The sequence below is a fragment of the Oryx dammah genome, unplaced genomic scaffold (assembly GCF_014754425.2).
Source record: "Oryx dammah isolate SB20612 unplaced genomic scaffold, SCBI_Odam_1.1 HiC_scaffold_17, whole genome shotgun sequence".
In the NCBI taxonomy this organism is placed as follows: domain Eukaryota; kingdom Metazoa; phylum Chordata; class Mammalia; order Artiodactyla; family Bovidae; genus Oryx; species Oryx dammah.
In genome coordinates, this window is record NW_024070201.1 from 44012631 (window position 1) to 44037405 (window position 24775).

Consider the following 24775-nt stretch of genomic DNA (forward strand, 5'->3'; position numbering starts at 1 on the left):
CACTTCAGCTTCCTGGTGATAGAAACTCCTGCCCTGGAGTCCCTTTCAGACCTGGTGTGGTGTGTCTCTCCATCTGACTGTTAATTTATCCTTTATAATATCTTTTATGGTAAACTGGTAAATGTAAGCAGATACTTCAGAGAATTTTGTTGAGTCATTCTAGCAAACTCTCACACCTGGAAGAGGCCTGTGGCAATCCTTGACTTTGTAGCCAAGGTGGACAAAAGTGTGGGGAGCTTGGGGACCCATTACTTGCAACTAACTGGTATCAGAAGCGAGGGCAGAGTTGTGGAATTGAGCCTTAAACCTGTGAAGTCTGACCCTACCTCCAGGCAGTTAGTGTCACAATTGAATGAAAGAATAAAGCATCAGTTTGATGTCTGGATATTTAGAACATACCAGTATTCCAGTAGGTTGGTACGGGGGAAAAAGACCACAAAGCTGGTGTCAAAAGTGTGGTTAGAGAGTTTCCTTTATACATTATTTGATCATTTCACATGTTTAATTTATCCTTGTTTCATTTAGTCATTGTATGTTTCCACTTAAAATTTGCCAGAATATGATACATACTGTACATTTTAACTTCTGTTCACTTCAGTCTCTCAGTCATGTCTGACTCTTTACAACCCCATGGACTATAGCACACCAGGCTTCCCTGTCCATGACCAACATCTGGAGCTTACTCAAACTCATGTCCATTGAGTCAGTGATGCCATCCAACCATCTCATCCTTTGTTGTCCCCTTCTCATCCTGCCTTCAATCTTTCCCAGCATCAGGGTCTTTTCCAATGAGTCAGTTCTTTGCATTATGTGGCCAAATTATTGGAACTCCAGCTGAAGCTGATGAGTCTTCTCCAAGACCACAGTTCAAAACTTCAATACTTAGCAGCATTAACTTAGCAATGTATTATGAATACTATCCCGTTTGCTTCTTTCTATGTCTCCCAGTCCTCACTTGTTTCACCCCATTATACTGAGTCAAGGATTTTTATAATCTGTCTTGCTTTCAGATGCTCTAAAAAGTTGTCTCAGTATTTACACTGAATTTGGAGTTTTTGAACTCCAGAAAAATCCCTCTTCACCCTTCCAGTCCCATGGTGATGATGTAAATGAGGGTAGATTATTATGTAAGTATTACATTTACCACAATCTTAGGCAACACTTCTAGTTTAATTAATGGGGAATTAATTTTTTATACATCTAGCATATAGAACTATAAATGTTAGCATATTAATTGCAATGCTTAGAATTCAAAGATATCTTTTTAAATTTCTACAGCTAAGGAAAACTACATTATTCCAAATGGGAGTATTTGTTTGTAACGTGCTTAAATATGATTAGAAGAAAGTGTTAGTTGCTCAGTCATGTCTGACTCTTTACAAGTCCATGGATGGTAGGCTGCCAGGCTCCTCTGTCCATGAGATTCTCCAGGCAAGAATACTGGAGTGGGTTGGAATCCACTCTCCAAGGAATCTCCCCAACACAGGAACTGAACCCAGGTCTCCTTCATTGTAGGCAGATTCTCTACCATCTGAGCTAAATATGGTTAGATTTCCAGTCAAATCATGTAATTGTGGTGTCCAGACCTTATTTTCTATAGATACAAATCAATCAGGTTTCCATTCTCATCCTTGTTTTTGGAGTCCTCACAATTTAGACTTACTTGGTAGTAGAGTTTGTTCAGAAGACTGATTTAAAAGAACAGCTTTAGGCTTACTTGTCCTATTCAAATCCTCTAGATCAGTAACAGTGCTGAAGTCCTTGGACTGATGGTCATTTATAGAGTAGATCAAATGCATGGAATCAGAGGACTTGATTCCAAGTGAATCAGAGACTTGAGTCCATATGTCTCAAAACAAACCATTGAATATCTCTGAGACTCAGCAGTTTCATCTGTAAAATTAAGGTAAATTGTTAGTAAGCAGCATCATGAGATTGCATGAGAATTAAATGAAGAAACATTGTGGTTTTGACTCAGACATTCTAGATTCAGAGACTGATTGCACAGCTTCCTAGCTGCATAGTCTGGGCAATCTATTTAATGTCTCTGTGTGCCAGATAATTTATTTGTCAAAGAGAAATGATAGAACTATCATTATAGGATTTTTATGAGAAATAAACCAGCTAATATACCATTGTGCTAGAATAGGGCCTGGCATATTATAAGTAGAAATTATTGTTTGCTAAATTAAGTCCTAGGTATCTACAGGTGTTAATACGTAATAGTGAAAATAATTGCTATCATTATTACTAATTCCAAGATGTCTACCAACTGGTTTATAAGTGCATACAAGGGAGAATAAGAAGTATTATGATTTCATTTTAAGCAAACAGTAAATCAGTATTTGATAGGTTCTAAGTATGTTACTGGTAAACAAAAATTTATAGGTCATCAGAAATGTTAACAAATCCTAAGAATATATTTTGACACTTGCCTTTCTCAGGGCCTCCTTTACATCTCTGTTCCTCAGATTGTAGATGAGGGGGTTCAACATGGGGATCAACACTGTGTAGAAAACAGATACCACTCCGTTCTGCTTAACTGAGTAGCTGGTTTGGGCATCACATAAATGAAGGTAATCGTTTCATAGTAGAGAGTGACTGTGGTGAAGTGAGCGGTGCAGGTGGAGAAGGCCTTGTGTCTTCCTTCAGTGGAGCGCATCTTCAGGATGGTGTTGAGGATATAGACATAAGAGAGAGCTATGACAGACACAGTGACTGCAAGGATAGATCCAGAAGAAATGGAAGGGATAATTTTGATAGGGGAGACATCTGAGCAGGAAAGTTTCAACAGAGGGGAGAAGTCACAGAAAAAGTAATCTATCTGATTTGGTCCACAGAAAGACAGAGTCAATAAACAACTAGTAAATGTGCAAGCATTGACACACCCACCCAGGTAGCAAGCCCCAGTCAAGAGAACACAGACTCTGGGGGACATGGGTGGAGTAGAGTAGGGGCAAGCAGATGGCCACATAGAGGTCATAGGCCATGGCAGCCAGCAGGAAGCACTCAGCTGACCCAAACATGACCACAAAACACAGTTGGGCTTCACATTCAGCAGCAGTGATGGTCACTCCTTGTCTCAGGAATCCTGTAAGCATCATAGGTGTGATGGATGTGGTACACCCACTGTCCACAAAAGCCAAATGACTGAGGAGGTACATGGGGGTGTGAAGCTGGGAACAGTTTCTTATTAAAATAATTATGCTGCCATTGCCTATTATGGTGACTGCATAGAAAGTGAAGTCTCTCAGTCGTGTCTGACTCTTTGAGACCCCATGGACTGTAGCCTACCAGGCTCCTCCCTCCATGGGATTCTCCAGACAAGAGTATTGGAGTGGGTTGCCATTTCTAACAGCACAGATTCCTAGAAATATCACAAAAAAGATGACACAAAGTGTAGGATCCTCTGTTAACCCCAGAAGGATGAACTCTGTCACATTGGTGTGGTTTCCAAATTTCATGTCCTCTGAGAATTGTTCCTGTTGAGGAATATTTGAAGGTTCATTTTTTAAAAAGAAGAAGTTAAATTCTCACTGTTTGCAGATGACATGATCCTCTACATAGAAAACCCTAAAGACTCCACCAGAAAATGACTAGAGCTAATCAATGAACATAGTAAAGTTGCAGGATATAAAATCAACACACAGAAATCCCTTGCATTCCTACACACTAATAATGAGAAAATAGAAAGAGAAATTAAGGAAACAATTCCATTCACCATTGCAACGAAAAGAATAAAATACTTAGGAATATATCTACCTAAAGAAACTAAAGGCCTATATATAGAAAACTATAAAACACTGGTGAAAGAAATCGAAGAGGACACTAATATATGGAGAAATATACCATGTTCATGGATCAGAAGAATCAATATAGTGAAAATGAGTATACTACCCAAAGCAATCTATAAATTCAATGCAATCCCTATCAAACTACCAACGATATTTTTCACAGAGCTAGAACAAATAATTTCACAATTTGTATGGAAATACAAAAAACTTCGAATAGCCAAAGCAATCTTGAGAAAGAAGAATGGAACTGGAGGAATCAACCTGCCTGACTTCAGGCTCTACTACAAAGCCACAGTCATCAAGACAGTATGGTACTGGCACAAAGACAGAAATACAGATCAATGGAACAAAATAGAAAGCCCAGAGATAAATCCACGCACCTATGGACACCTTTGGAGAAGGCAATGGCATCCCACTCCAGTACTCTTGCCTGGAAAATCCCATGGACGGAGGAGCCTGGTGGGCTGCAGTCCATGGGGTCGCTAAGAGTCGGACACGACTGAGCGATTTCACTTTCACTTTTTACTTTCATGCATTGGAGAAGGAAATGGCAACCCACTCCAGTGTTCTTTCCTGGAGAATCCCAGGGACGGGGAAGCCTGGTGGGCTGCCATCTATGGGGTTGCACAGAGTCGGACACGACTGAAGCGACTTAGCAGCAGCAGCAGCAGCATGGACACCTTATCTTTGACAAAGGAGGCAAGAATATACAATGGATTAAAGACAATCTCTTTAACAAATGGTGCTGGGAAAACTGGTCAACCACTTGTAAAAGAATGGAACTAGGACACTTTCTGGGTCATGAAGATTTTTTTGTATTGTTCTTCTGTGTATTCTTGCCTCTTCTTCTTAATATCTTCTGCTTATGTTAGGTTCATACCATTTCTGTCCTTTATTGAGCCCATCTTTGCATGAAATGTTCCCTGGGTATCTCTAATTTTCTTGAAGAGATCTCTAGTGTTTCCCATTCTATTATTTTCCTCTATTTCTTTGCACTGATCACTGAGGAAGGCTTTCTTATCTCTCCTTGCTATTCTTTGGGCTTTGCATTCAAATGGGTATATCTTTCCTTTTCTCCTTTGCTTTTCACTTCTCTTCTTTTCACAGCTATTTGTAAGGCCTCCTCAGACAGCCATTTTGCTTTTTTGCATTTCTTCTTCTTGGGGATGGTCTTGCTCCCTGTCTCTTGTACAATGTCACAAACCTCCATTCATAGTTCTTCAGGCACTCTATTAGATCTAGTCCCTTAAATCTGTTTGTCACGTCCACTGTATAATCATAAGGGATTTGATTTAGGTCATACCTAAATGGTCTAGTGGCTTTACCCACTTTCTTCAATTTAAGTCTGAATTGGCAATAAGGAGTTCATGATCTGAGCCACAGTCAGCTCCTGGTCTTGTTTTTGCTGACTGTATAGAGATTCTCCATCTTTAACTGCAAAGAATATAATCAATCTGATTTTGGTGTTGGCCCATCTGGTGATGTCCATGTGTAGAGTCTTCTCTTGTGTTGTTGGAAAAGGGTGTTTGCTATGACCAGTGTGTTCTCTTGGCAAAACTGTATTAGCCTTTGCCCTGCTTCATACTGTACTCCAAGGCCAAATTTGCCTGTTACCCCAGGTGTTTCTTGAGTTCCTACTTTTGCGTTCAGTCCCTTATAATGAAAAGGACATCTTTTTTGGGTGTTAGTTCTAAAAGGTCTCATAGGTCTTCATAGAACCATTCAACTTGAGCTTCTTCAGCTTTACTGGTCAGTGCATATACTTGGATTACTGTAATATTGAATGCTTTGCCTTGGAAACAAACAGAGATTATTCTGTCATTTTTGAGATTGCATCCAAGTACTGCATTTCAGACTCTTCTGTTGACCATGATGGCTACTCCATTTCTTCTAAGGGATTTCTGGCCATAGTAGTAGATATAGTGGTCATCTATGTTAAATTCACCCATTCCAGTCCATTTTAGTTTGCTGATCCCTAGAATGTCGACCATCTCCTATTTGACCACTTCCAATTTGCCTTGATTCTTGGAGCTATGATTCCAGGTTCCTATGCAATATTGCTCTTTACAGCATCAGACCTTGCTTCTATCACCAGTCCCATCCACAACTGGCTGTCGTTTTTGCTTTGGCACTGTCCCTTCATTCTTTCTGGAGTTACTTCTCTACTGATCTCCACTAGCATATTGGACACCTACTGACCTGGGGAGTTCATCTTTCAGTGTCCTATCTTTTTGCCTTTGCATATTGTTCATGGGGTTCTCAAGGCAAGAATACTGAAGTGGTTTGCTATTCCCTTCTCCAGTGTACCACATTTTGTCAGAACTCTCCACCATGACCTGTCTGTCTTGGGTGGCCCCACAGGGCATGGCTTAGTTTCATTGAGTTAGACAAAGCTGTGGTCCATATGTCAGATTGGCTAGTTTTCTGTGGTTGTGGTTTTAGTCTGTCTAGTCTCTGATGCCCTTTCTCAGCACCTACTGTCTTACTGGGGTTTCTCTTACCTTGGACGTGGGATAGCTCTTCATGGCTGATCCAGCAAAGCACAGCTGTTGCTCCTGACCTTGGACGTGGGGTATCTCTTCTCAGATGCTCGCCGCTTCAGCACCACTATCTTGTTGCAAATGGCAGAATTCCATTCCTTTTTTTGGGCTGGATAATATTCCACTGTAGGTATCTAGTGTGTGTGTGTGTGTATGCTTGTTAAAAGTCTCACTTTGTTCATCTATTCTTTTCTCTGGTTCAGTTACCAGTCTTATTACTAATGGTTCGAACTCTATTTTCTGATAAATTATTTATTTCTGTTTCATTAGTTTTTTTTCTTTGTTTGTTTTTTGTTTGGTACAGATTCTTCTGTCTTCTCATTTTGCTTAACTTTCTCTGTCTCTATGAAATTAGGTGCAACAATTCCCTATTCCTGGTCTTGAATGGATGTCCTATTGTGAGAGCATCCTTAGGAAGTCCAGGTGTAGCCAGTGACTTTGGTGGAATAGCTCAATCAGATATCAGCACTTGTCACATCTTCCCCCAGAATTTGGTGCATACCACCATGGTGGGCTATTTCAAATCCTGAAAGATGATGCTGTGAAAGTGCTGCACTCAATATGCCAGAAAATTTGGAAAACTCAGCAGTGGCCACAGGACTGGAAAAGGTCAGTTTTCATTCCAATCCCAAAGAAAGGCAATGCCAAAGAATGCTCAAACTACCACACAATTGCACTCATCTCACATGCTAGTAAAGTAATGCTCAAAATTCTCCAAGCCAGGCTTCAGCAATACATGAACCGTGACCTCCCTGATGTTCAAGCTGGTTTTAGAAAAGGTAGAGGAACCAGAGATCAAATTGCCAACATCCGCTGGATCATGGAAAAAGCAAGAGAGTTCCAGAAAAACATCTATTTCTGTTTTATTGACTATGCCAAAGCCTTTGACTGTGTGGATCACAATAAACTGTGGAACATTGTGAAAGAGATGGGACTACCAGACCACCTAACCTGCCTCTTGAGAAATCTGTATGCAGGTCAGGAAGCAACAGTTAGAACTGGACATGGAACAACAGACTGGTTCCAAATAGGAAAAGGAGTACGTCAAGGCTGTATATTGTCACCCTGCTTATTTAACTTCTATGCAGAGTACATCATGAGAAACGCTGGACTGGAAGAAACACAAGCTGGACTCAAGATTGCTGGGAGAAATATCAATAACCTCAGATATGCAGATGACACCACCCTTATGGCAGAAAGTGAAGAGGAGCTAAAAAGCCTCCTGATGAAAGTGAAAGAGGAGAGTGAAAAAGTTGGCTTAAAGCTCAACATTCAGAAAACGAAGATCATGGCATCTGGTCATATCACTTCATGGGAAATAGATGGGGAAACAGTGGAAACAGTGTCAGACTTTATTTTGGTGGGGCTCCAAAATCACTGCAGATGGTGACTGCAGCCATGAAATTAAAAGACGCTTACTCCTTGGAAGAAAAGTTATGACCAACCTAGATAGTATATTCAAAATCAGAGACATTACTTTGCCGACTAAGGTCCGTCTAGTCAAGGCTATGGTTTTTCCTGTGGTCATGTATGGATGTGAGAGTTGGACTGTGAAGAAGGCTGAGCGCCGAAGAATTGATGCTTTTGAACTGTGGTGTTGGAAAAGACTCTTGAGAGTCCCTTGGACTGCAAGGAGATCCAACCAGTCCATTCTGAAGAAGATCAACCCTGGGATTTCTTTGGAAGGACTGATGCTAAAGCTGAAACTCCAGTACTTTGGCCACCTCATGCGAAGAGTTGACTCATTGGAAAAGACTCTGATGCTGGGAGGGATTGGGGGCAGGAGGAGAAAGGGACGACTGAGGATGAGATGGCTGGATGGCATCAAGGACTAGATGGACGTGAGTCTGAGCGAACTCCGGGAGATGGTGATGAACAGGGAGGCCTGGTGTGTTGCGATTCATGGGGTCGCAAAGAGTCGGGCACGACTGAGCGACTGAACTGAACTGAACTAGATGTAAGGAGATACAAGTATTGAGATCATAAAATCTGTTCCTAAAGACATCTAACTATCTAAAGACCTATCCCACCAGTTTCCCTGGAGCACAGCATGCCTCACTCTACCCTGAACTCCCTCAGGGCTTGTTGAAGGTCAGCAGCTGTAGCAGCACAGGTTTCAATCTCTGCAGAGGCAGATGGCAAATGTCCTTGTTGTTCAGTTGTTGGCGATGCTCTTGGCAAGTGTCAGTTTGTAGCTGACAGAGCCTTGGCTGCACAAGAGTCTTTCTACTGGTCTCCCATTTGTTTACAAGGAGTATTGCTCTACATGTGGAGGTATTTTTATGTATTTAGGGGAAAGGTGTGCCCAGACTGCTTCTACTCCTCCATCTTGATCTACACTTGTTTGGTCCCTAATTTATATTAATATCTCTAACCCTGATTTCTTCTGTGAGCTAACAGATATCTGTATTTGGCAATAATAGACATCTTAAATGTAATGAGCCCCAAATGGAAATACTCTTTTTTCCACACCACTCACAAAAATTTAACTTCCCATCTTGTGGCAGATTAAATGAAAACATACACAATTTCTCTCAACTTAAGTAGAGATTCAGGCTACTTAATTTCCCTTGATCTGGACTGACTTTCATAGTATGCCATACATGTAGAATATAGAGGAAACAATAATCTGAAAATGTTGAATCTTGGTGATAAGAAGCTTTGAAGCCTTTTCTTGGGTTTCCTGGAAGATTTCCTCATGGAGCTTTGAGGTGCCATATAAGAAATTTGACTGTTCCCATGAAAATCACGTGAGAGAAACAGAAAGAGGGGATTAGGTAAACCAAACCTTCAAATTCTCCCCCATTTGCACCAGGCATGTGAATGAAACCACGTTATTTTCCCAACTAGGCCAGCTGTCATCTAAACTGACAAGCAATCTCAGTAAAGCTGGGAGGCACAGAAGACTCACCACTGGAATCTCACAACCAAGTCGAATCATGACACCCTAAGATATTGTGAAACAGGTGTTACTTTAAACACTAAGGGTTACACTAGTTTCTTATGCAGTGTTAAATAACATATTACAACTTAAGGCTTGAAAGAGGTTTTGCTGTCATAGAACCTGAGGTCATATGGCATTGGCTTTGAGACTGCATAGTGGGGTGAAGTAGAAAGACCATGGGGAGACTTTTAGAAATATCTGGAAGGTTCTTATAAGGTGATGAGGCCCTGTAAGATAGTAAGGAAAATATTTTTTAAAGCTGAAGAAAAGACATTTGCCAGGCAGTGGCGAAATGTTTGTCAATATTGTCACCTGGGATGAAATGGAAAATATAAAGGACACCTAATACACTCCTGGGTTTTGCTAGGAAGATTTCCAGGAAGAATGTTAAAATTTCTATCTAGTGTCTGATAGATAGCTGCCTAAGCTAATGTATGAGAAGAAATATGTGAACTGTGGAAAGGATTTATTTTATTGTTTGATTCTTGAGAAAAAAAATTCAGAAAAATAATAAGGATGCCATACCTTGCTAGGTTTGAAAATAAGGCTACTTCTCACCCCTCAATACCTTCCAGAGAAAAGTTTCTCAAGATAAGAAATGGCTTCAAATGAAAGGTCAAATCCAGACTGGAGTGGTAATTTTCTGGGTTAAAATTTCTGAAAGATTTATGACAACACTGCCCCTTTCAGCTATACAGAATTCATTCTAAGAATCATGGGTCATAGACCCTCTCTTTCTAAAATATAAGACTTTTAAAAGCTTAAGGGAACTTTCTCATAGCTGCCTCGCAAAGCTCTAGGGGGAGAATTATCTTGAAGAGAATTAAGCAGTAGATTTGTTTGACTGAATGAATTATAATTTGATACACTGAAAGCCATCTAAGTTTTTTAAAAAACAATTTTCTTGAGATATAACTCAATACCAACAATCCATTTAAAGTAAACAGCAGTTTTCAGAATATTCACAGATATATGCGACCATCACCATGATCAATTTTGGAGTAGTTTCATCACCTGATAAAGAAATCCTACATCCTTTAGAATTGCCCCGCATAACCCTTTTCTTGAATCTGAACTGGCTTCAGTGATTTTTTTTTACACATAGATGACTGTAAATGATGCCCTGAGTCTCCTGGGGCTGGTTCATAGGAAACACAGCAGCTTTTTACTGTCTTGGGACATTTGCCAGAGTCCTAAGCCACCATGTGAAAAATTTGGCTACTCTGATGTTAAGACCATATGGAGAGACTCTAAGTAAGACTCATGGAGAAGGAGAGACTTTTTAGACATTCCTCTAAGGTTCCAAGCATCTGAGTGAAGCCATTTTGGATTCTTGAGACCTGCCCAGATGCCACCTGAGTATCACCCAGTGACTCTCATTAATGCATGCGGGGCAGGTGAAATGCTGAGACAAACCCAATGAGAACTCCTGACTCACAATATAATGTAATATAATAAAATGGCTTTGAGTGACTTGTCGGGCAGCCACTGAGTGACTTCACTTTCACTTCTCACTTTCATGCATTGGAGAAGGAAATGGCAACCCACTCCAGTGTTCTTGCCTGGAGAATCCCAGAGATGGGGGAGCCTGGTGGGCTGCCGTCTGTGGGATCACACAGAGTCGGACACGACTGAAGCGACTTAGCAGCAGCAGAAGCAGCAGCAGCAGCAGCATGGATAGCCAGCATATCACATTACTTCTGCTAATAACTGACACACCATTCACATTCACCAAATAATCTAAGCCCCCAAATTACAGAGGTTTCTTTAGAAGACTATTAGAACATTAGAATTGTCAAAGAGCCATTTAATGGCTTCCCATTCCTTGTAGAGTGAAATTCAAACACTTCTCCCTGGCCAATGAAGCACCTTGTGATTGAACCCTTTCTGTGTATCTCTCTTCCTTATTTACCATGAGAGTCTCAGAATCTTTGCACAAGCTGTTTTCTGTCTAGCAGCTTTGGTCTTTATTATCTTTCAACATTCTACTCAACTATCAGGTTCCTCCAGTGGCCTTCCCTGTCATGCTGTCACTAGGAGTCACCACTCATACCAGCAGTTACCTTCTATAAGTCATATTAACTCAACTGACTTGTATCATCCTGCCACTCATACGTTCTGCATTTATAATATTTATTCCCTAGTGTCTCCCCGACTAAAATCTAAGCTACATGAGAATTCTGTTCTATTACGCCTTATATCTCTGTCAATTTATTAAAATATCTTCAGTGTTTACTTAGTTTCTAGAATATAATCAGGGCTCAACAAATATTTTTAAAATGAATGAATAACTATCCCATATTTACAGGTAAAATAACCAAAAGGACTTGATTAAATGTTCCTCTTGTATTTGGAGTTCACAATGGGAGGGAATTGTTAATGTTTGAGGCCGCCTCCTTCGCTTTTCCCAAGAATTACTCATAAATATGTCAAGAGATGGGCTTCCCAGGTGGCGCAATTGGTAAAGAATCTGCCCGCCAATGCGGGAGAGGTAAGAGATGTGAGTTGGATCCCCAGGTTGGGAAGATCCCCTGGAGAAAGAAGTGGCAACCCACTCCAGTATTCTTGACTGGGAAACTCCATGTAGATGGAAGCCTGGGGCTATAGTCCATGGGGTCACAAAGTGTCAGACATGGCGGAAGTGACTTAGCACACACATGCCAAGAGATAAATATATAAATCTTAACAGATCTAAAAATTATTGTTTGTCACATAATTCCCAACTAGCAATGCTCATATGATACCTGAGGTAAAATACAGACATTTTGACCACTGAGATATGGGTACAAAATGTACAGAGGGAAGCTAGTCTTGTATGCAGGGCTTCAAAGTTCACATAATTAAAGCTCTGGTCATATTAGTCAGTATGTACTGGGTTTTTTTACAGGACAATTACAACTGCAGTTTATTAAAAATCCAGTATTCTACTAATAGAAGAGATTCAAAAGAGACTAAAAGCAAGTGATAATTCTGACTCCTAGCTCAATTAAACCTGATGCCTAGAAGAGGGAAGCCATATGTTGCTGAGACCACTCCTGTGATTAGAACCTGACAAGATTAAATGGAAGCCTGTAAACCTGAATAGCCTCACCCTGGGGGATCTTTTCATATGTTATGATAATGAGCTGAGTAATTATTAATGACCAAATGGAATTCTAACCGTGTGCCAGTATCTTCATTCTTTATGGTCATTTGCTATGATGACTGTGACATAATAGAAATAAATCTTTGGGCTCTACCCCCAGTTCCTAACATAGGGCTCTAAAACTTGCAGTTTCTTGAATGACAAGGGTGCTAGAAGCATCTTTTGTTCAAATATTTGTTCTTTAAACCTGGTTCCTGACACAGGGCTCCTGAATCCCTTGGAAACTCCTAGATGATAGGAGTGTTTTTGTTGGAATGAGAAGATTCTCAGTGGGATTTTGTATAGCTTCTGGATGAGGGGGTTCAGGATGGGGAACACATGTACACCCATGGCTGATTCATGTCAATGTATGGCAAAAACCACTACAATATCGTAAAGCAATTAGCCTCCAATTTAAAGAAATTTTTTTTAAAAAAAGGACTGGTCACCAAAAAGATCAAACTATGATTACAGACTTGGAATTTTACATTCACACATGTTTCTGCAGTGAGGTTGGAGAGGCTGGAGAGTTTTTACATAGCCTCCATAAAACTCCTAAACTATGGGGTGGAAAGCTTCCAAACTGACCAACAGATTCATGTGCTAAAAGGGTTATACACTCCAGATTATACACTTCAGCTTCCTGGTGATAGAAGCTCCTGCCCTGGAGACCCTTCCAGACCTGGTGCGTTGTGTCTCTCCATCTGGCTGTTAATTTGTCCTTTATAATATCTTTTATGTTAAACTGGTAAATGTAAGCAGATGCTTCAGAGAATTTTGTTGAGTCATTCTAGCAAACTCTCAAACCTCGAAGAGACCTGTGGGAATCCTTGACTTGTAGCCAAGTTGGACAGAAATGTGGATACCCTGGGGCCCCATTACTTGCAACTGGTGTCAGAAGGGAGGGCAGAGTTGTGGAACTGAATCTTAAACCTGTGAAATCTGACCATACCTCCAGGGAGTTAGTGTCAGAATTGAATGAAAGAATAGAATATCAATTTGATGTCTGGATATTTAGAACATACCAGTATTCCAGTTGGTTGATATGGGGAAAAAAATACCACAAATTTGGTGTCAAGAGTGTTGTGGTTAGAGAATGTTTTTCTTTATCCATTATTTGATCATTTCAAATGTTTTAATTTATCCTTGTTTCATTTAATCATTGTGTTTCCACCTAAAATTTGCCAGAATATGACAGATAATCTACATTTTAACTTAACAATGTATTATAAATAATATCCCATTTTGCTTCTTACTATGTCTCCCAATCCTCACTTGTTTCACCCCATTACACTGAGTCAAGGACTTTTATAATCTAAGTCTTGCTTTCAGATGCTCTGAAAAGTTGTCTCAGTATTTACATTGAGTTGGGAGTTCCTGAATTCCAGAAAAAAATGAGGGTAGATTATTATGTAAGAAATACATTTACTATCATTTTTGGCAGCACTTCTTAATTAAGTTTTTTATAAATCTAGATTATGGAACTCTGAATGTTATCACATTAGTTGGAATGTTAATTCAAAGATACACTTTTTAGTTTCTATAGCTAAGGATAACTACATTATGCCAAGTGGGAATATTTGTTTGTAGTATGTGCTTAAATATAGTTAGACTTCCAGTTAAATCATGTAATTGTCATGACTAGACCTCATTTTTTATAGATATAAACCAATCCAGTTTTCCCATTCTCATACTTGTTTTTGGAGTCCTCACAACCTATACTTACTGAGAGTAGAGTTTTTTCAGAAGGCTGATGAAAAGAAACAGCTTAGGATTTATCTTGCTCAAATCCTCTAGATCAGTAACAGTGCTGAAGTCCTCGAACTGATAATGTTTTACAGAGTAGATCAAGTGCATGGAATGAGAGGACTTGATTCCAAGTGAATCAGAGACTCGGGTCCATATCTCTCAAACTATTGAATCCCTCTGAAATGTGGTAGTCTCATCTGTAAACTGAGGTAATTTTAAAATAAGCAGCATCATGATATTGCTGTGAAAATTAAATGAAGAAGCATGGTGGTTTGAACTCAGACTTTCTAGATTCAAAGACTGACTGAAAAACTTCCTAGCTGTATCATTCTGGGCAATCTACTTAATGTCTTTGTATCAGATAATTTATTTATAAAATATAAATAAGAACTACTAGTGTAGGATTTTTACAAGAAATAAGCCAGCTAATATACCAATGTACTTAGAATAGGGCTGAGCATATTATAAGTAGAAATTATTAAAGAAAAAGTTCTAGGCATCTGCAAGTGTTAACATGTAATAGTGAAAGTAATTACTGTCATTATTACTGATTTCAAGATGTCTCCCAACTGGTTTATAAGTGTATATAAGTGAGAATTAAAAGTATTATGATTTAAATTTAATCAATCAGTTAAGCAGTATTTGGTGGGTGGTCTTCTCTGGTGGCTCAGATGGTAAAGAAACTGCCTGCAATGCAAGAGACTCTGATTCAGTCCCTGAGTCGGGGAGATCCCCTGGAGGATGAAATGGCTACCCACTCCATCATTCTTGCCTGGAGAATTCCATGAACAGAGGATCCTGGCAGGCTATAGCTGATGGGGTTGCACAGAGTCGAATACAACTGAGCAAATAACAGACACACACAAATGTAATGCTGATGAGCGTGCATCTGAAATGTTGGGAATGGATCCTAAGAAAATATTCTTAGAATTATCTTTCTCAGGGCCTCCTTTACGTCTCTGTTCCTCAGACTGTAGATAAGGGGGTTCAGCATGGGGATCAACACTGTATAGAACACAGACAGCACTTTGTTCTGGTCAATTGAGTAGCTGGATTTGGGCATCACATAAATGAAGGTAATCGTTCCATAGTAGAGAGTGACCGTGGTGAGGTGAGCGGTGCAGGTGGAGAAGGCCTTGTGTCTCCCGTCAGTGGAGCACATCTTCAGGATGGTGCTGAAGATGCAGACATAAGAGAGAGCGATGACAGACACTGTGACCACAATGATGGAGCCAGAAGAGATGGAAGGGATAATTTCAACAGTGGAGACATCTGAGCAGGAAAGTTTCAACAGAGGGGAGAAGTCACAGAAAAAGTCATTTATGTGATTTGGTCCACAGAAAGGCAGAGTCAATAAACAACTAGTAAATGTCCAAGCATTGACACACCCACCCAGGTAGGATACCCCAGTCAAGAGAGCACAGACTCTGGGGGACATGTGGGTGGAGTAGAGCAGGGGCAAGCAGATGGCCACATAGCGGTCATAGGCCATGGCAGCCAGCAGGAAGCACTCAGCTGTCCCAAATGTGATCACAGAACAAAGCTGGGCTTCACAGCCAGCAACTGGGAGGACCAGTCTATGTTTCAGGAACCCTATAATCATCATGGGTGTGATGGATGTGGAAAACAGGCTGTCTACAAAAGCCAAGTGGCTGAGGAAGAGGTACGTGGGAGTCTGAAGCTGGGAACAGCTTCTTATCAGAATAATTATGCTGATATTGCCTACTAAGGTGACAACATAGATTCCTAGAAATATTACAAAGAAGATGACACAAAGTGTAGGATCTTCTGTTAACCCCAAAAGGATGAACTCTGTCACACTGGTGTGGTTTCCAACATCCATCTTCTCTAGGAATTGTTCCTGTTGAGGGAAATTTGAAAAATCATTTAAAAATGTTTTTGTTCTATATATTCTTATTTTTTTCTTGGTTATTCATACACTTATTCACAATAATTTCTCCCTCTGCCTAGCTGTAAATATGGGGCTGAACAGGATTTTTTTTTTGGTGGGGGGAGGGATCTTTTTTTTTTCACAAAAGAAGAATGATTCAATCTCACTCTCTGGGACCTCAATTATATTCTTTCTTTGTCTGATGTTTATTCTATAATATCTTTCCAACCTTATTTCTAGAAATATCTGTCTCCCAAGATCCAGTTCTATAAGTTCAGTTATCTTGGAAGTCTTCAGCTAGAAATCCCACATGTGATCAGTTCTTAAACTCAGCCTTCTCCAGACCAAACTCACCCTTTCATTAGACCACTCCTATGTCCTGCGTTTGTGGGATGATACCACAATCCACCCGATCTCTCATATCTGAAACATGGAAGTGATCCTAGCCTTCTTCTCCTCATTGTACCACATCTAATAAAATCCTATGGATACTATCTACAATTTAGCTCTCCATTTTATTTATCCATTCTCATATTTGCACTGCTAGTATCCCTAATCATTTTAGGCCCTGTTCATTTTTCTCCTTTATTGTATTTATCTGTTTGCCTCCCTGTCTTCATTCTTGTGCCTTTATAATTCACAGTACATCTGCCAAAGTGATCTCTTATTGAAGTAAAAGGTAATCGAAAGTGATTCTTTCGAGTCTTTCATACTTTCTTTAGCCTCCAAGATGAAACCTACCCTCCTTAGCACAGCACAGTGTATGTTTTCTGATGTATCCCCTGCATATGACTCTTTGCTTGTCTCTCAGGATGTTTCCATCCAACACTTGCACTGATTCAACCTTCCTGAACACTTTAGAGTCCCCTTAGTGCATTTTACCCTCTCTGACCTTGAATCTCTGTACTCTCGCTTGGATGGCCCCCAACTTCTCACCATCATTATCCCGGGTGAGTTCTACTCATCCTGCAAGTTCATTTCTCTGCAAAATCTGCTCTGACATCTAAGGTGTAATCAGATAAATTTCCTTGGTGTGGACATCATGCTTTGAAGATGTCTAGATTGCCATCCTTTGTACTGGGTTATGGGATTTTGTTTTTTGCTTGTTTATATTTTATTCTTCTCAATTAATACATAGTCTCCTCAAAATGGTGTGTATCCCTGCATCACAAATAACTAGTGTGTGGGAGTAAAATGTGCTGAAGAGAAAATGTTAAATGAATTTAGGCATGATTTGTATAATGAATATGCCAGATGGAATATATGGCCCAACTCCTTAGTACAATAGTCATGGAGCTTCATATATCCCTATACACTTCTTTACCACTTTTGTACTTTTAAGAGTGACATTAGCCCAACCATGAAATTTTCTATTTAGTGTCATTGTTTCTTATTTTCATAGAAAGATAATTTTCTGCTGACATTATTGCAGTTCTTAAGATTTGAAACATTTACCAGAAAGATAAATATAAGTATAAAATATATTCACCATTCTTAATTTCTTACTTTAGAGTACGAAAGCCTTTATTGTTTCCAGTGGTGGGATTTTGACAGAATGAATTGTGAGCTATTATGAACCAACAGCTGAGAATCTTCAGTTCATTAAACAATGTGTTCTTTTTGATTCATCTTCTATAAGTGCACTTAAATTACTCTAGTGAGAGGCAAGCTTACTGCCAGGGATGTTGGCCCTATCATGAAAAATCTGTTTTTAGTTTTTCACTTGATTCTGTATGTGGTTGACACAAATCATCTTCTTTCAATATCAAAACATTGATACTTGAATATGGGCTTCCCTGGTAGCTCAGTTGGCAAAGAATCCACCTGTCATGTAGACCCTGGATCGATTCCCGGAGAAGAGATAGGCTGCCCACTCCAGTATTCTTGGGCTGCCCTGGTGGCTCAGACGGTAAATAATCTGCCTGCGATGCAGGAGACCTGGATTCGATCCCTGGGTTGGGAAGATACCCTGGAGGCTGGCATGGCCACCCACTCCTGTATTCTCGCTTGGAGAATCCCCGTGGACAGAAGAGCCTGGTGGGCTACAGTCCATGCAGTTGCCAAGAGTCAAAGAGTCAGACACAACTGAGCAACTAAGCAGAGCATGCCTTAATTGCCTCCCCTTTTGCAAAATTAACATTCACAAATCCCTTCCCCATTCATCCCGTGGTATACTTTTCAGACCCCCCACTGTTCTGCTCTCAGCCTCTGAACATACTCTCATCTGAGGACTGAGCCAAGCACTGAGCAGCATGTATAATCTTTGCCTTCTGACTCAAGAAGAGTTAAGGGGGACCAATCCTGCATTCACTGTGCACACAGTGTGAGCTTCAGTCTGTGCTGACAGCAGTCATGGACATTGGAGACAGAAAACTCAGATACTCCCAGTGACCAGATACTTTAACTTGCACATGGTACTTAAATCTCTGACTCCTTGTTGTTTCATTTTAAAATGGGAATAATTGCCCTTATAATGTAGCTTTGTCGTGAAATTAAAAGAAATGATATCTGCAAAGTACTCAAAGGTTTATGGTCATATATCATGCTAAGTATTTTTCATTAAGTGCAAATGATGTGTTGGTAGGTTTTCAATTAGTTAATTTTTGATGAGAAGTGTAATGATTCATAACTAATTCTTGCCCTTCCTGTCCTCTCTACTGGCTACTTAGTGTTCTTTCTGTAAACATCCTATTGATGCTTCTCCAGCTGGCCCAGGGGTTCTGAAGCTCAAATATCCCTTCCTTCAGTGCACTGGTCACTTTGATGATAGAGAGAAAGCGTTGCCCTCTATGCTCTGTGCCTCATCCAACCTGAATATCAGTTGGTTTCTTCTTGATTTCATTATCATAGCTGCAGTGATAGAAGCTTAGCAGTGGCTCTGACTGCTGCAGACCATCCACACTTCTCTGGGGTCTCCTGGGCAGCTTGTTTTGGGTGTTCAGGATGACCATTCTGCAGTGCAAATTTTACTGAGGCCAGAGTTTCAACAGGACTCAAGAGCTAAAGTTGTTGACAGAGTTCATTTATTTTTAATTTCTCATTGAATGAACACAAGTTGAAATAAAATCCATGACTATTGCACTCACCTTTCAGAGCCAGTAATCGCTGATACTGATTCCAAAGAGAATGTAGTAAAGCAGATGTTTTCCACTACATTTACAAGTAGTTGCGCACTGAATACTGGCAGTGAAAACCACTGAATCCTCCCCCTCTATCAAGAACATAGTTACATACATTCTGTGAGGATGCGGGTGGGTGTCTCTGTGTGTGTGCTGGGAGGAAAGTGAAGGGTGTAATAGAATGTGATGGATCCCCTTGGGCATTATTGCTTGCCCCCGTGAGATAAAGTTTCCTAGGTTTGTTCTCCAGAAGGGACTTGTGGTGCTATGTGTCTCATTAAGGTGGCATAAGTAGAAAGTCCAGTTCCTAACAAAAGGTATACTACTGAGGATCCTGATGGAAGCTTTATCCAGAAACTTGGAGAAAAAACTGTTGAAATAGAAATTTGGTGGGAGATCAGTATAAGAGGCAGTGCCACCAGGGCTCTAATGACATCTCTGTGGACAAAAGTTCCTTTAATTGAGGGCTTCAGGTAGTGGGGAAAGCCATGGAGCAATAAGAGTAAGTACGCAGAAAAAAGCACAATCCAGTATTACTCAAAGTGTAGTGCCTGGACTGGCGCTGGCTGGCAAACTGTTTACTGTCAGTCCAGGACCAAATAATGGCAGGAGTTGTGGGGAATCAGTTATATCCTTCATAGCAATTTGAGAAAGTAATTTTGTGTGTTGACTCCAATAACCTGAAAAATGGGTTTATACATTTATATTTTGGTTTTTCTTACTAAATTTTTTGAATAGACCTCATTTTATTATCTTCCTAGAAATATTCACCCATGGATGCCTGGGGAAAAGTGATCCTTCATTTAAATAGTTTGAGAAATACTAGGTGTGGTTTTGTAGCCAGGAAACCTGCATTCAGTTTGAGGTATATAAATTCAATAAAATTGTTTAACTTCTTTGAGACTCAGTTTTATGATTAATGTGATTAATACCTTGTACTTTATAGGCTTTTGTGATTTAAAAGAGAGATAAACTGGAAAAGTTACTTGAAGTTATCGGTGTGTCTCAAATATATGACAAATGGAACAAAGTTCCTGGATGTGTTGACTATGATGAGTCACACTCACTTGAGTCGGGAGGAGCCTGTTACCTTTTGTAAATTATTGCGTTGGGCTTCCCTGGAGGCTCAGACAGTAAAGAATCCACCTGCAATGCAGGAGACCCAGGTTTGATCCTTGCATTGGGAAGATTCCCTGGAGGAGGGCATGGCAACCCACTCCATTATTCTTGCCTGGGGAATTCCCATGGACAGAGAGCCTGGCAGGCTACAGTCCATGGGTTCTCAAAGAGCGGGCATGATCGAAGAACACAGCACACACACATCCTCAGTCCCAGATGCTTCCTCCTTTGAGATTCATGACTTTACAGCTATGGCACTTCCATGGTACTCCTCAACCCCTGAAGACTTTATCACCTGCATGACCATTTCCTCTCCATCTCTGTTTTTGTCATGAGTGAAGGCAACTTTTAACCATTAGAATAGCTCAACTGACCACTTAACCTCAAATTTCCTTTACTTTTCTTGACTTCAATAATTTTTATTTATCCACACTTTACTTATGAAAACTTTAATCATATTCATACTTGAAATCTCATTAATTGGCAGCTCTATTCCATCACTAAAATAAAAATATGTACTAATATGTTGTCAAAGCTTAATCAGCCAAAGACCACCAGAAATAACCTGTAGTCCAACAAAATCAAGTTTGTTGGGTCAGTGTAGTGAGGGAGGGCTCTTCAGAGAAGCATCACATATCTCACAACAACAGAGAGAAGGTACGGGACCTTGAAGGGTTTGGATTCTTATTTAAGGATATTGAAGAAGGGCGAGAGGTTCTGGGGTTCAGTTCTGACAGTTTGCTGTTACTGGAGGAGGGACTAGGTGCTGTCGCATAACGATGACAATTTAGTAATTGGGTATCTCAAGTAATAAGTAGGAATAACATTTCAGGCTTGGGTACACCATTCTAAGAAAGCAGTAGTCACTGAAAAATTAGATCATTTTGGTGTTTTTATAGTTGCTGCATATGCATAACGTTGGGAGAAACATTTTCTATTAACTTTGTTGGTAGGTTATTCTGTGTCTCTCCCCTCAGCCTGAAGATTGATGGATTTTTTTTTTCAATCCCAGAAAGTTTTGTTTTTCTGGAAAATACTCATTTCTTATCATTTACTAAATTTATTGATATAAAATTGTTCATACTATATATTCTTAACTACCTTAATATCTGCAGAGTGAGTAGTTATGCCCTCTTTTGTGTGTCTTATTTGGTTAATTAATATTTTTGCCTTTTCCTTCATTATTCCTATGGGTTTTTCAATTTTATTAATCTTTTCAATGAATAAAATTATAGATTTATTTTACTCTGGATTCTTTTTTTATTTCTTTATGCTCTTTCAATTCTTACACTTGAAACAATTATAGTTTCTTTTCAAGTTTCCTGAGATGCAAGCTATAATTTTGTTCTCAGCCTTTCCTTGAGACTGGTTTCCAAACCTTATTTTGAGTATGGACCATATTTCTATATTTTTGTTTGTTTTATTATGTGACAGCAATTTTGAATGATGTCATGGATATTGTGAAGGATAGGTTTTAGAGTGTCTGGATTGTGTTCTAATCCTCTTGATAATAGTCATTGTATTAGTGTACTACCATTTATTTGTTTACTTATTCATTCAATAATGGACATTTGAGGATTTTCTAGGTTTTGACAGCTATGAATAAAGTTTCTAGAAATATCTGTATATGAGTCTTTGTGTGGAAGTGCATTTTCATTTCTCTTGCATAAATACTTAGGATTATAATTGCTTAGTGTTATGGTTAGTGCATATTTATAAGAAACTGCAAAACATTTTTTTCAGAATGGCTGTACCATTTTGCATTCCTTCCAGCACTGTATCAAGTTCTGTTTGCTCTGGGTCCTTCCCAGCACTTGGTATACTCAGTCGAAAAGAAAAACTATTCTAATATGTGTGTAGCATTAAGTTATTTTAAGTTGCATTTCCCTATTGACAAATTGTGCTTAGCTTCGATTTCAAGTGCTTGTTTGCCATCCATATCTCTTTGGTGAAATGTCTATTTAAATATTTTGCTTATTTTTAAAATTTGGGTTGCTTGTTCTCTTATCATTGAGTTTTAAGAGCTTTTTATATATTTTAGATGCTAATCCTTTAATAGACATATGTTTTTAAATATTTTATTCCAATCAGTGGCTTGTTATTTCATTTTTAACAATGTCTTTTGCTATGATTAAGGCTTTAATTATGATCAGTGGCTTATTTCATTTTTAACAATGTCTTTTGCTATGATTAAGGCTTTAATTATTATGAAATCTAACTTATTTATTTTTGTGGTTCACATGTCATATTTAAGAAAAGTTTACCTTGCTCCAGGTCAACAAAATTTTCTTTACTTTTTTTTCTTAAAATTTTATAATGTTGGCTTACATTTTACTCTAAGATTTCATTTGACTTAATTTTTGCTTTGTGTGTGAAATAAGTATTGAGGGTTTTTTTTTAGTAGATATCCAATTGATCCAGCATACTTTGTTGAAAAGATTATATTTTCTCCATTAAATTTCTTTGTCTTATCTTTTAAGAAGCCAATTAACCATGTAATATGCGTGGGTCTATTTTAGGAACTCTCTAACCTATTCCATTGATATATTTACCATTTTGACAATATCACATGTCTTAATTATTTCAGCTTTATTGTAAGGCTTGAAATCAGGTAATTTATATCCTCTAAATTTGTTTTTTCCTCCTCCAAATTTGTTTTGACTACTCCAAGTTCATTTATTTTCCATATAAACTTTTGAATGTTTATCAACTCCCACAGACAAACAAAACACTAAAATTTTTATTGCTATTGCATTGAATTTATAGATCATTTTTGGGAGAAGTGACATCTTAATATTTGGTGCTATTATAATAATTTTAAATGATTCAATTATTTAATGATAGTTTAAAGATAATAATTTAAAATTGCATTTATTATTATTTGGCCTCTCCCTGTGGCTTGCAGGGATCTTAGTTCCCTGACCAGGAATTGAACCTGGGCCATGGCAGTGAAAGCACTGAGTCCTAACCACTGGACCATAAGGAAACTTCCTAAAATTTATTTTTAGTTTTCAGTTGCTTAGTGCCACTATACAGTCAATTTTTAAAAAAATATTGACCTTGTATAAAGTGAATTTGTTAATATAATTATAGTCACTATTTAAACCTAATTTTTTGAATTGTCTACAATCATTTGCAAGTGAAAAAGACTTCTTTCCTTAAAAACTTAGGTCTTTGTTTTTTTCCTTTTTTTCCTATTGTGTTAGTCACTGCCTATAACACAATGATAAAACGTGCACATCCTTATCTTTGGAGCAAAACATTTGACTAATATTGTACTTGATAGTGAAAGATTGTATACTGGAAACTATGAAATGCGTTAATAGAAATCAAAGCTCTCAGTAAGCGGCTGCTGCTGCTGCTAAGTCGCTTCAGTCATGTCCGACTCTGTGCGACCCCACAGACGGCAGCCCACCAGGCTCAGAGGAATATAATCATAAGTTTGGTGACTCAACATAATAAAGGTATATCAGTTCTCCCCAAATTAATCTATAGGTTTGATGCAGTTCCTATTAAAATACCAGCTTGAATCTTTATAGTTATAGATAATGTGATTCTATAAATTAAATGAAAAGAAAAGGAATAGTTCAATATAATTTTTAAAAAATGAAATGACATTCCTGGTTTTAATTCTCACTACATATCAATAGTAATCAAGATAATGTGTTTCTAGTGGGGAGGGAGATTAAAAACAAACATCAGTGTAAAGAAGATGTGGTATATATATATACAATAGAATATTACTCAACCATTAAAAAAATTAAATAAGGCCATTTGCAGCAGCATAGATGGACCTATACAGTGTCATACTGAGTGAAGTAAGTCAGACAGAGGAAAAATATCAGAAGACATCCTTTACATGTGGAATCTAAAAAGAACTGATACAAATGAACTTACACAACAGAAGGAGATTCACAGACTGAGAAAACGAACTCCATGGTTGCCAAGGGGTGGGGGGTGGGTTTGGGGGGTGGGGAGGAATAGTTAAGGATTTTGTGAAGGTCATGTATACAGTACTTTATTTAAAATGGACAACCAACAAAAACCTATTGCATAGTATATGCAACTCTGCTCAATGTTATGTGCCAGACTGGATAGGAGGGGGGATATGGGGGAGAATGCATACTGTATATGTGCCTGAGTCCCTTCACTGTTCACCTGAAACTATTGCAACATTGTGGTAATCAGCTATACCCCAATACAGAATGTTTTTGGCATTAAAAAAAAAAAACAATGAACTAGAACAGAAAATTCAGGACTGGTTCACACAAGTATAGCCAACTAACTTTAAACAAAACTACAAAGACAATTCAATGGAGAAAAGATAGTTTTTTCAATAAACAGTATCTCAATAAATGGAATAATTAGAATAGGCAAAACCAAACAAACCTCAATCTAAATTTCACATCTTATACAAAAATACACTCAAGATGGATCATGGACCAAAATATGAAATGTAAGATTTTCAGAAGAAAAAATAGAGTTCCTCATGACC

General features: G+C 38.8%; 1 protein-coding gene and 1 pseudogene across 1 annotated transcript; both read right to left on the minus strand.

The window, feature by feature from the left end:
• Positions 1-2411: 2411 nt before the first annotated feature.
• Positions 2412-3464, minus strand: LOC120876510 (annotated as a pseudogene).
• An 11597-nt stretch (positions 3465-15061) lies between these two features.
• LOC120876511 (olfactory receptor 491-like) lies at positions 15062-16000 on the minus strand. Its single transcript, XM_040258457.1, has one exon. The coding sequence runs from the start codon at positions 15992-15994 to the stop codon at positions 15062-15064; it is 933 nt and encodes a 310-aa protein (XP_040114391.1). The 5' UTR covers positions 15995-16000.
• Positions 16001-24775: the final 8775 nt, after the last annotated feature.

Bases quoted from the DNA above. Each gene is read 5' to 3' on its own strand.
- LOC120876511 (XM_040258457.1), bottom strand. From the start codon at position 15,994: ATGGATGTTGGAAACCACACCAGTGTGACAGAGTTCATCCTTTTGGGG.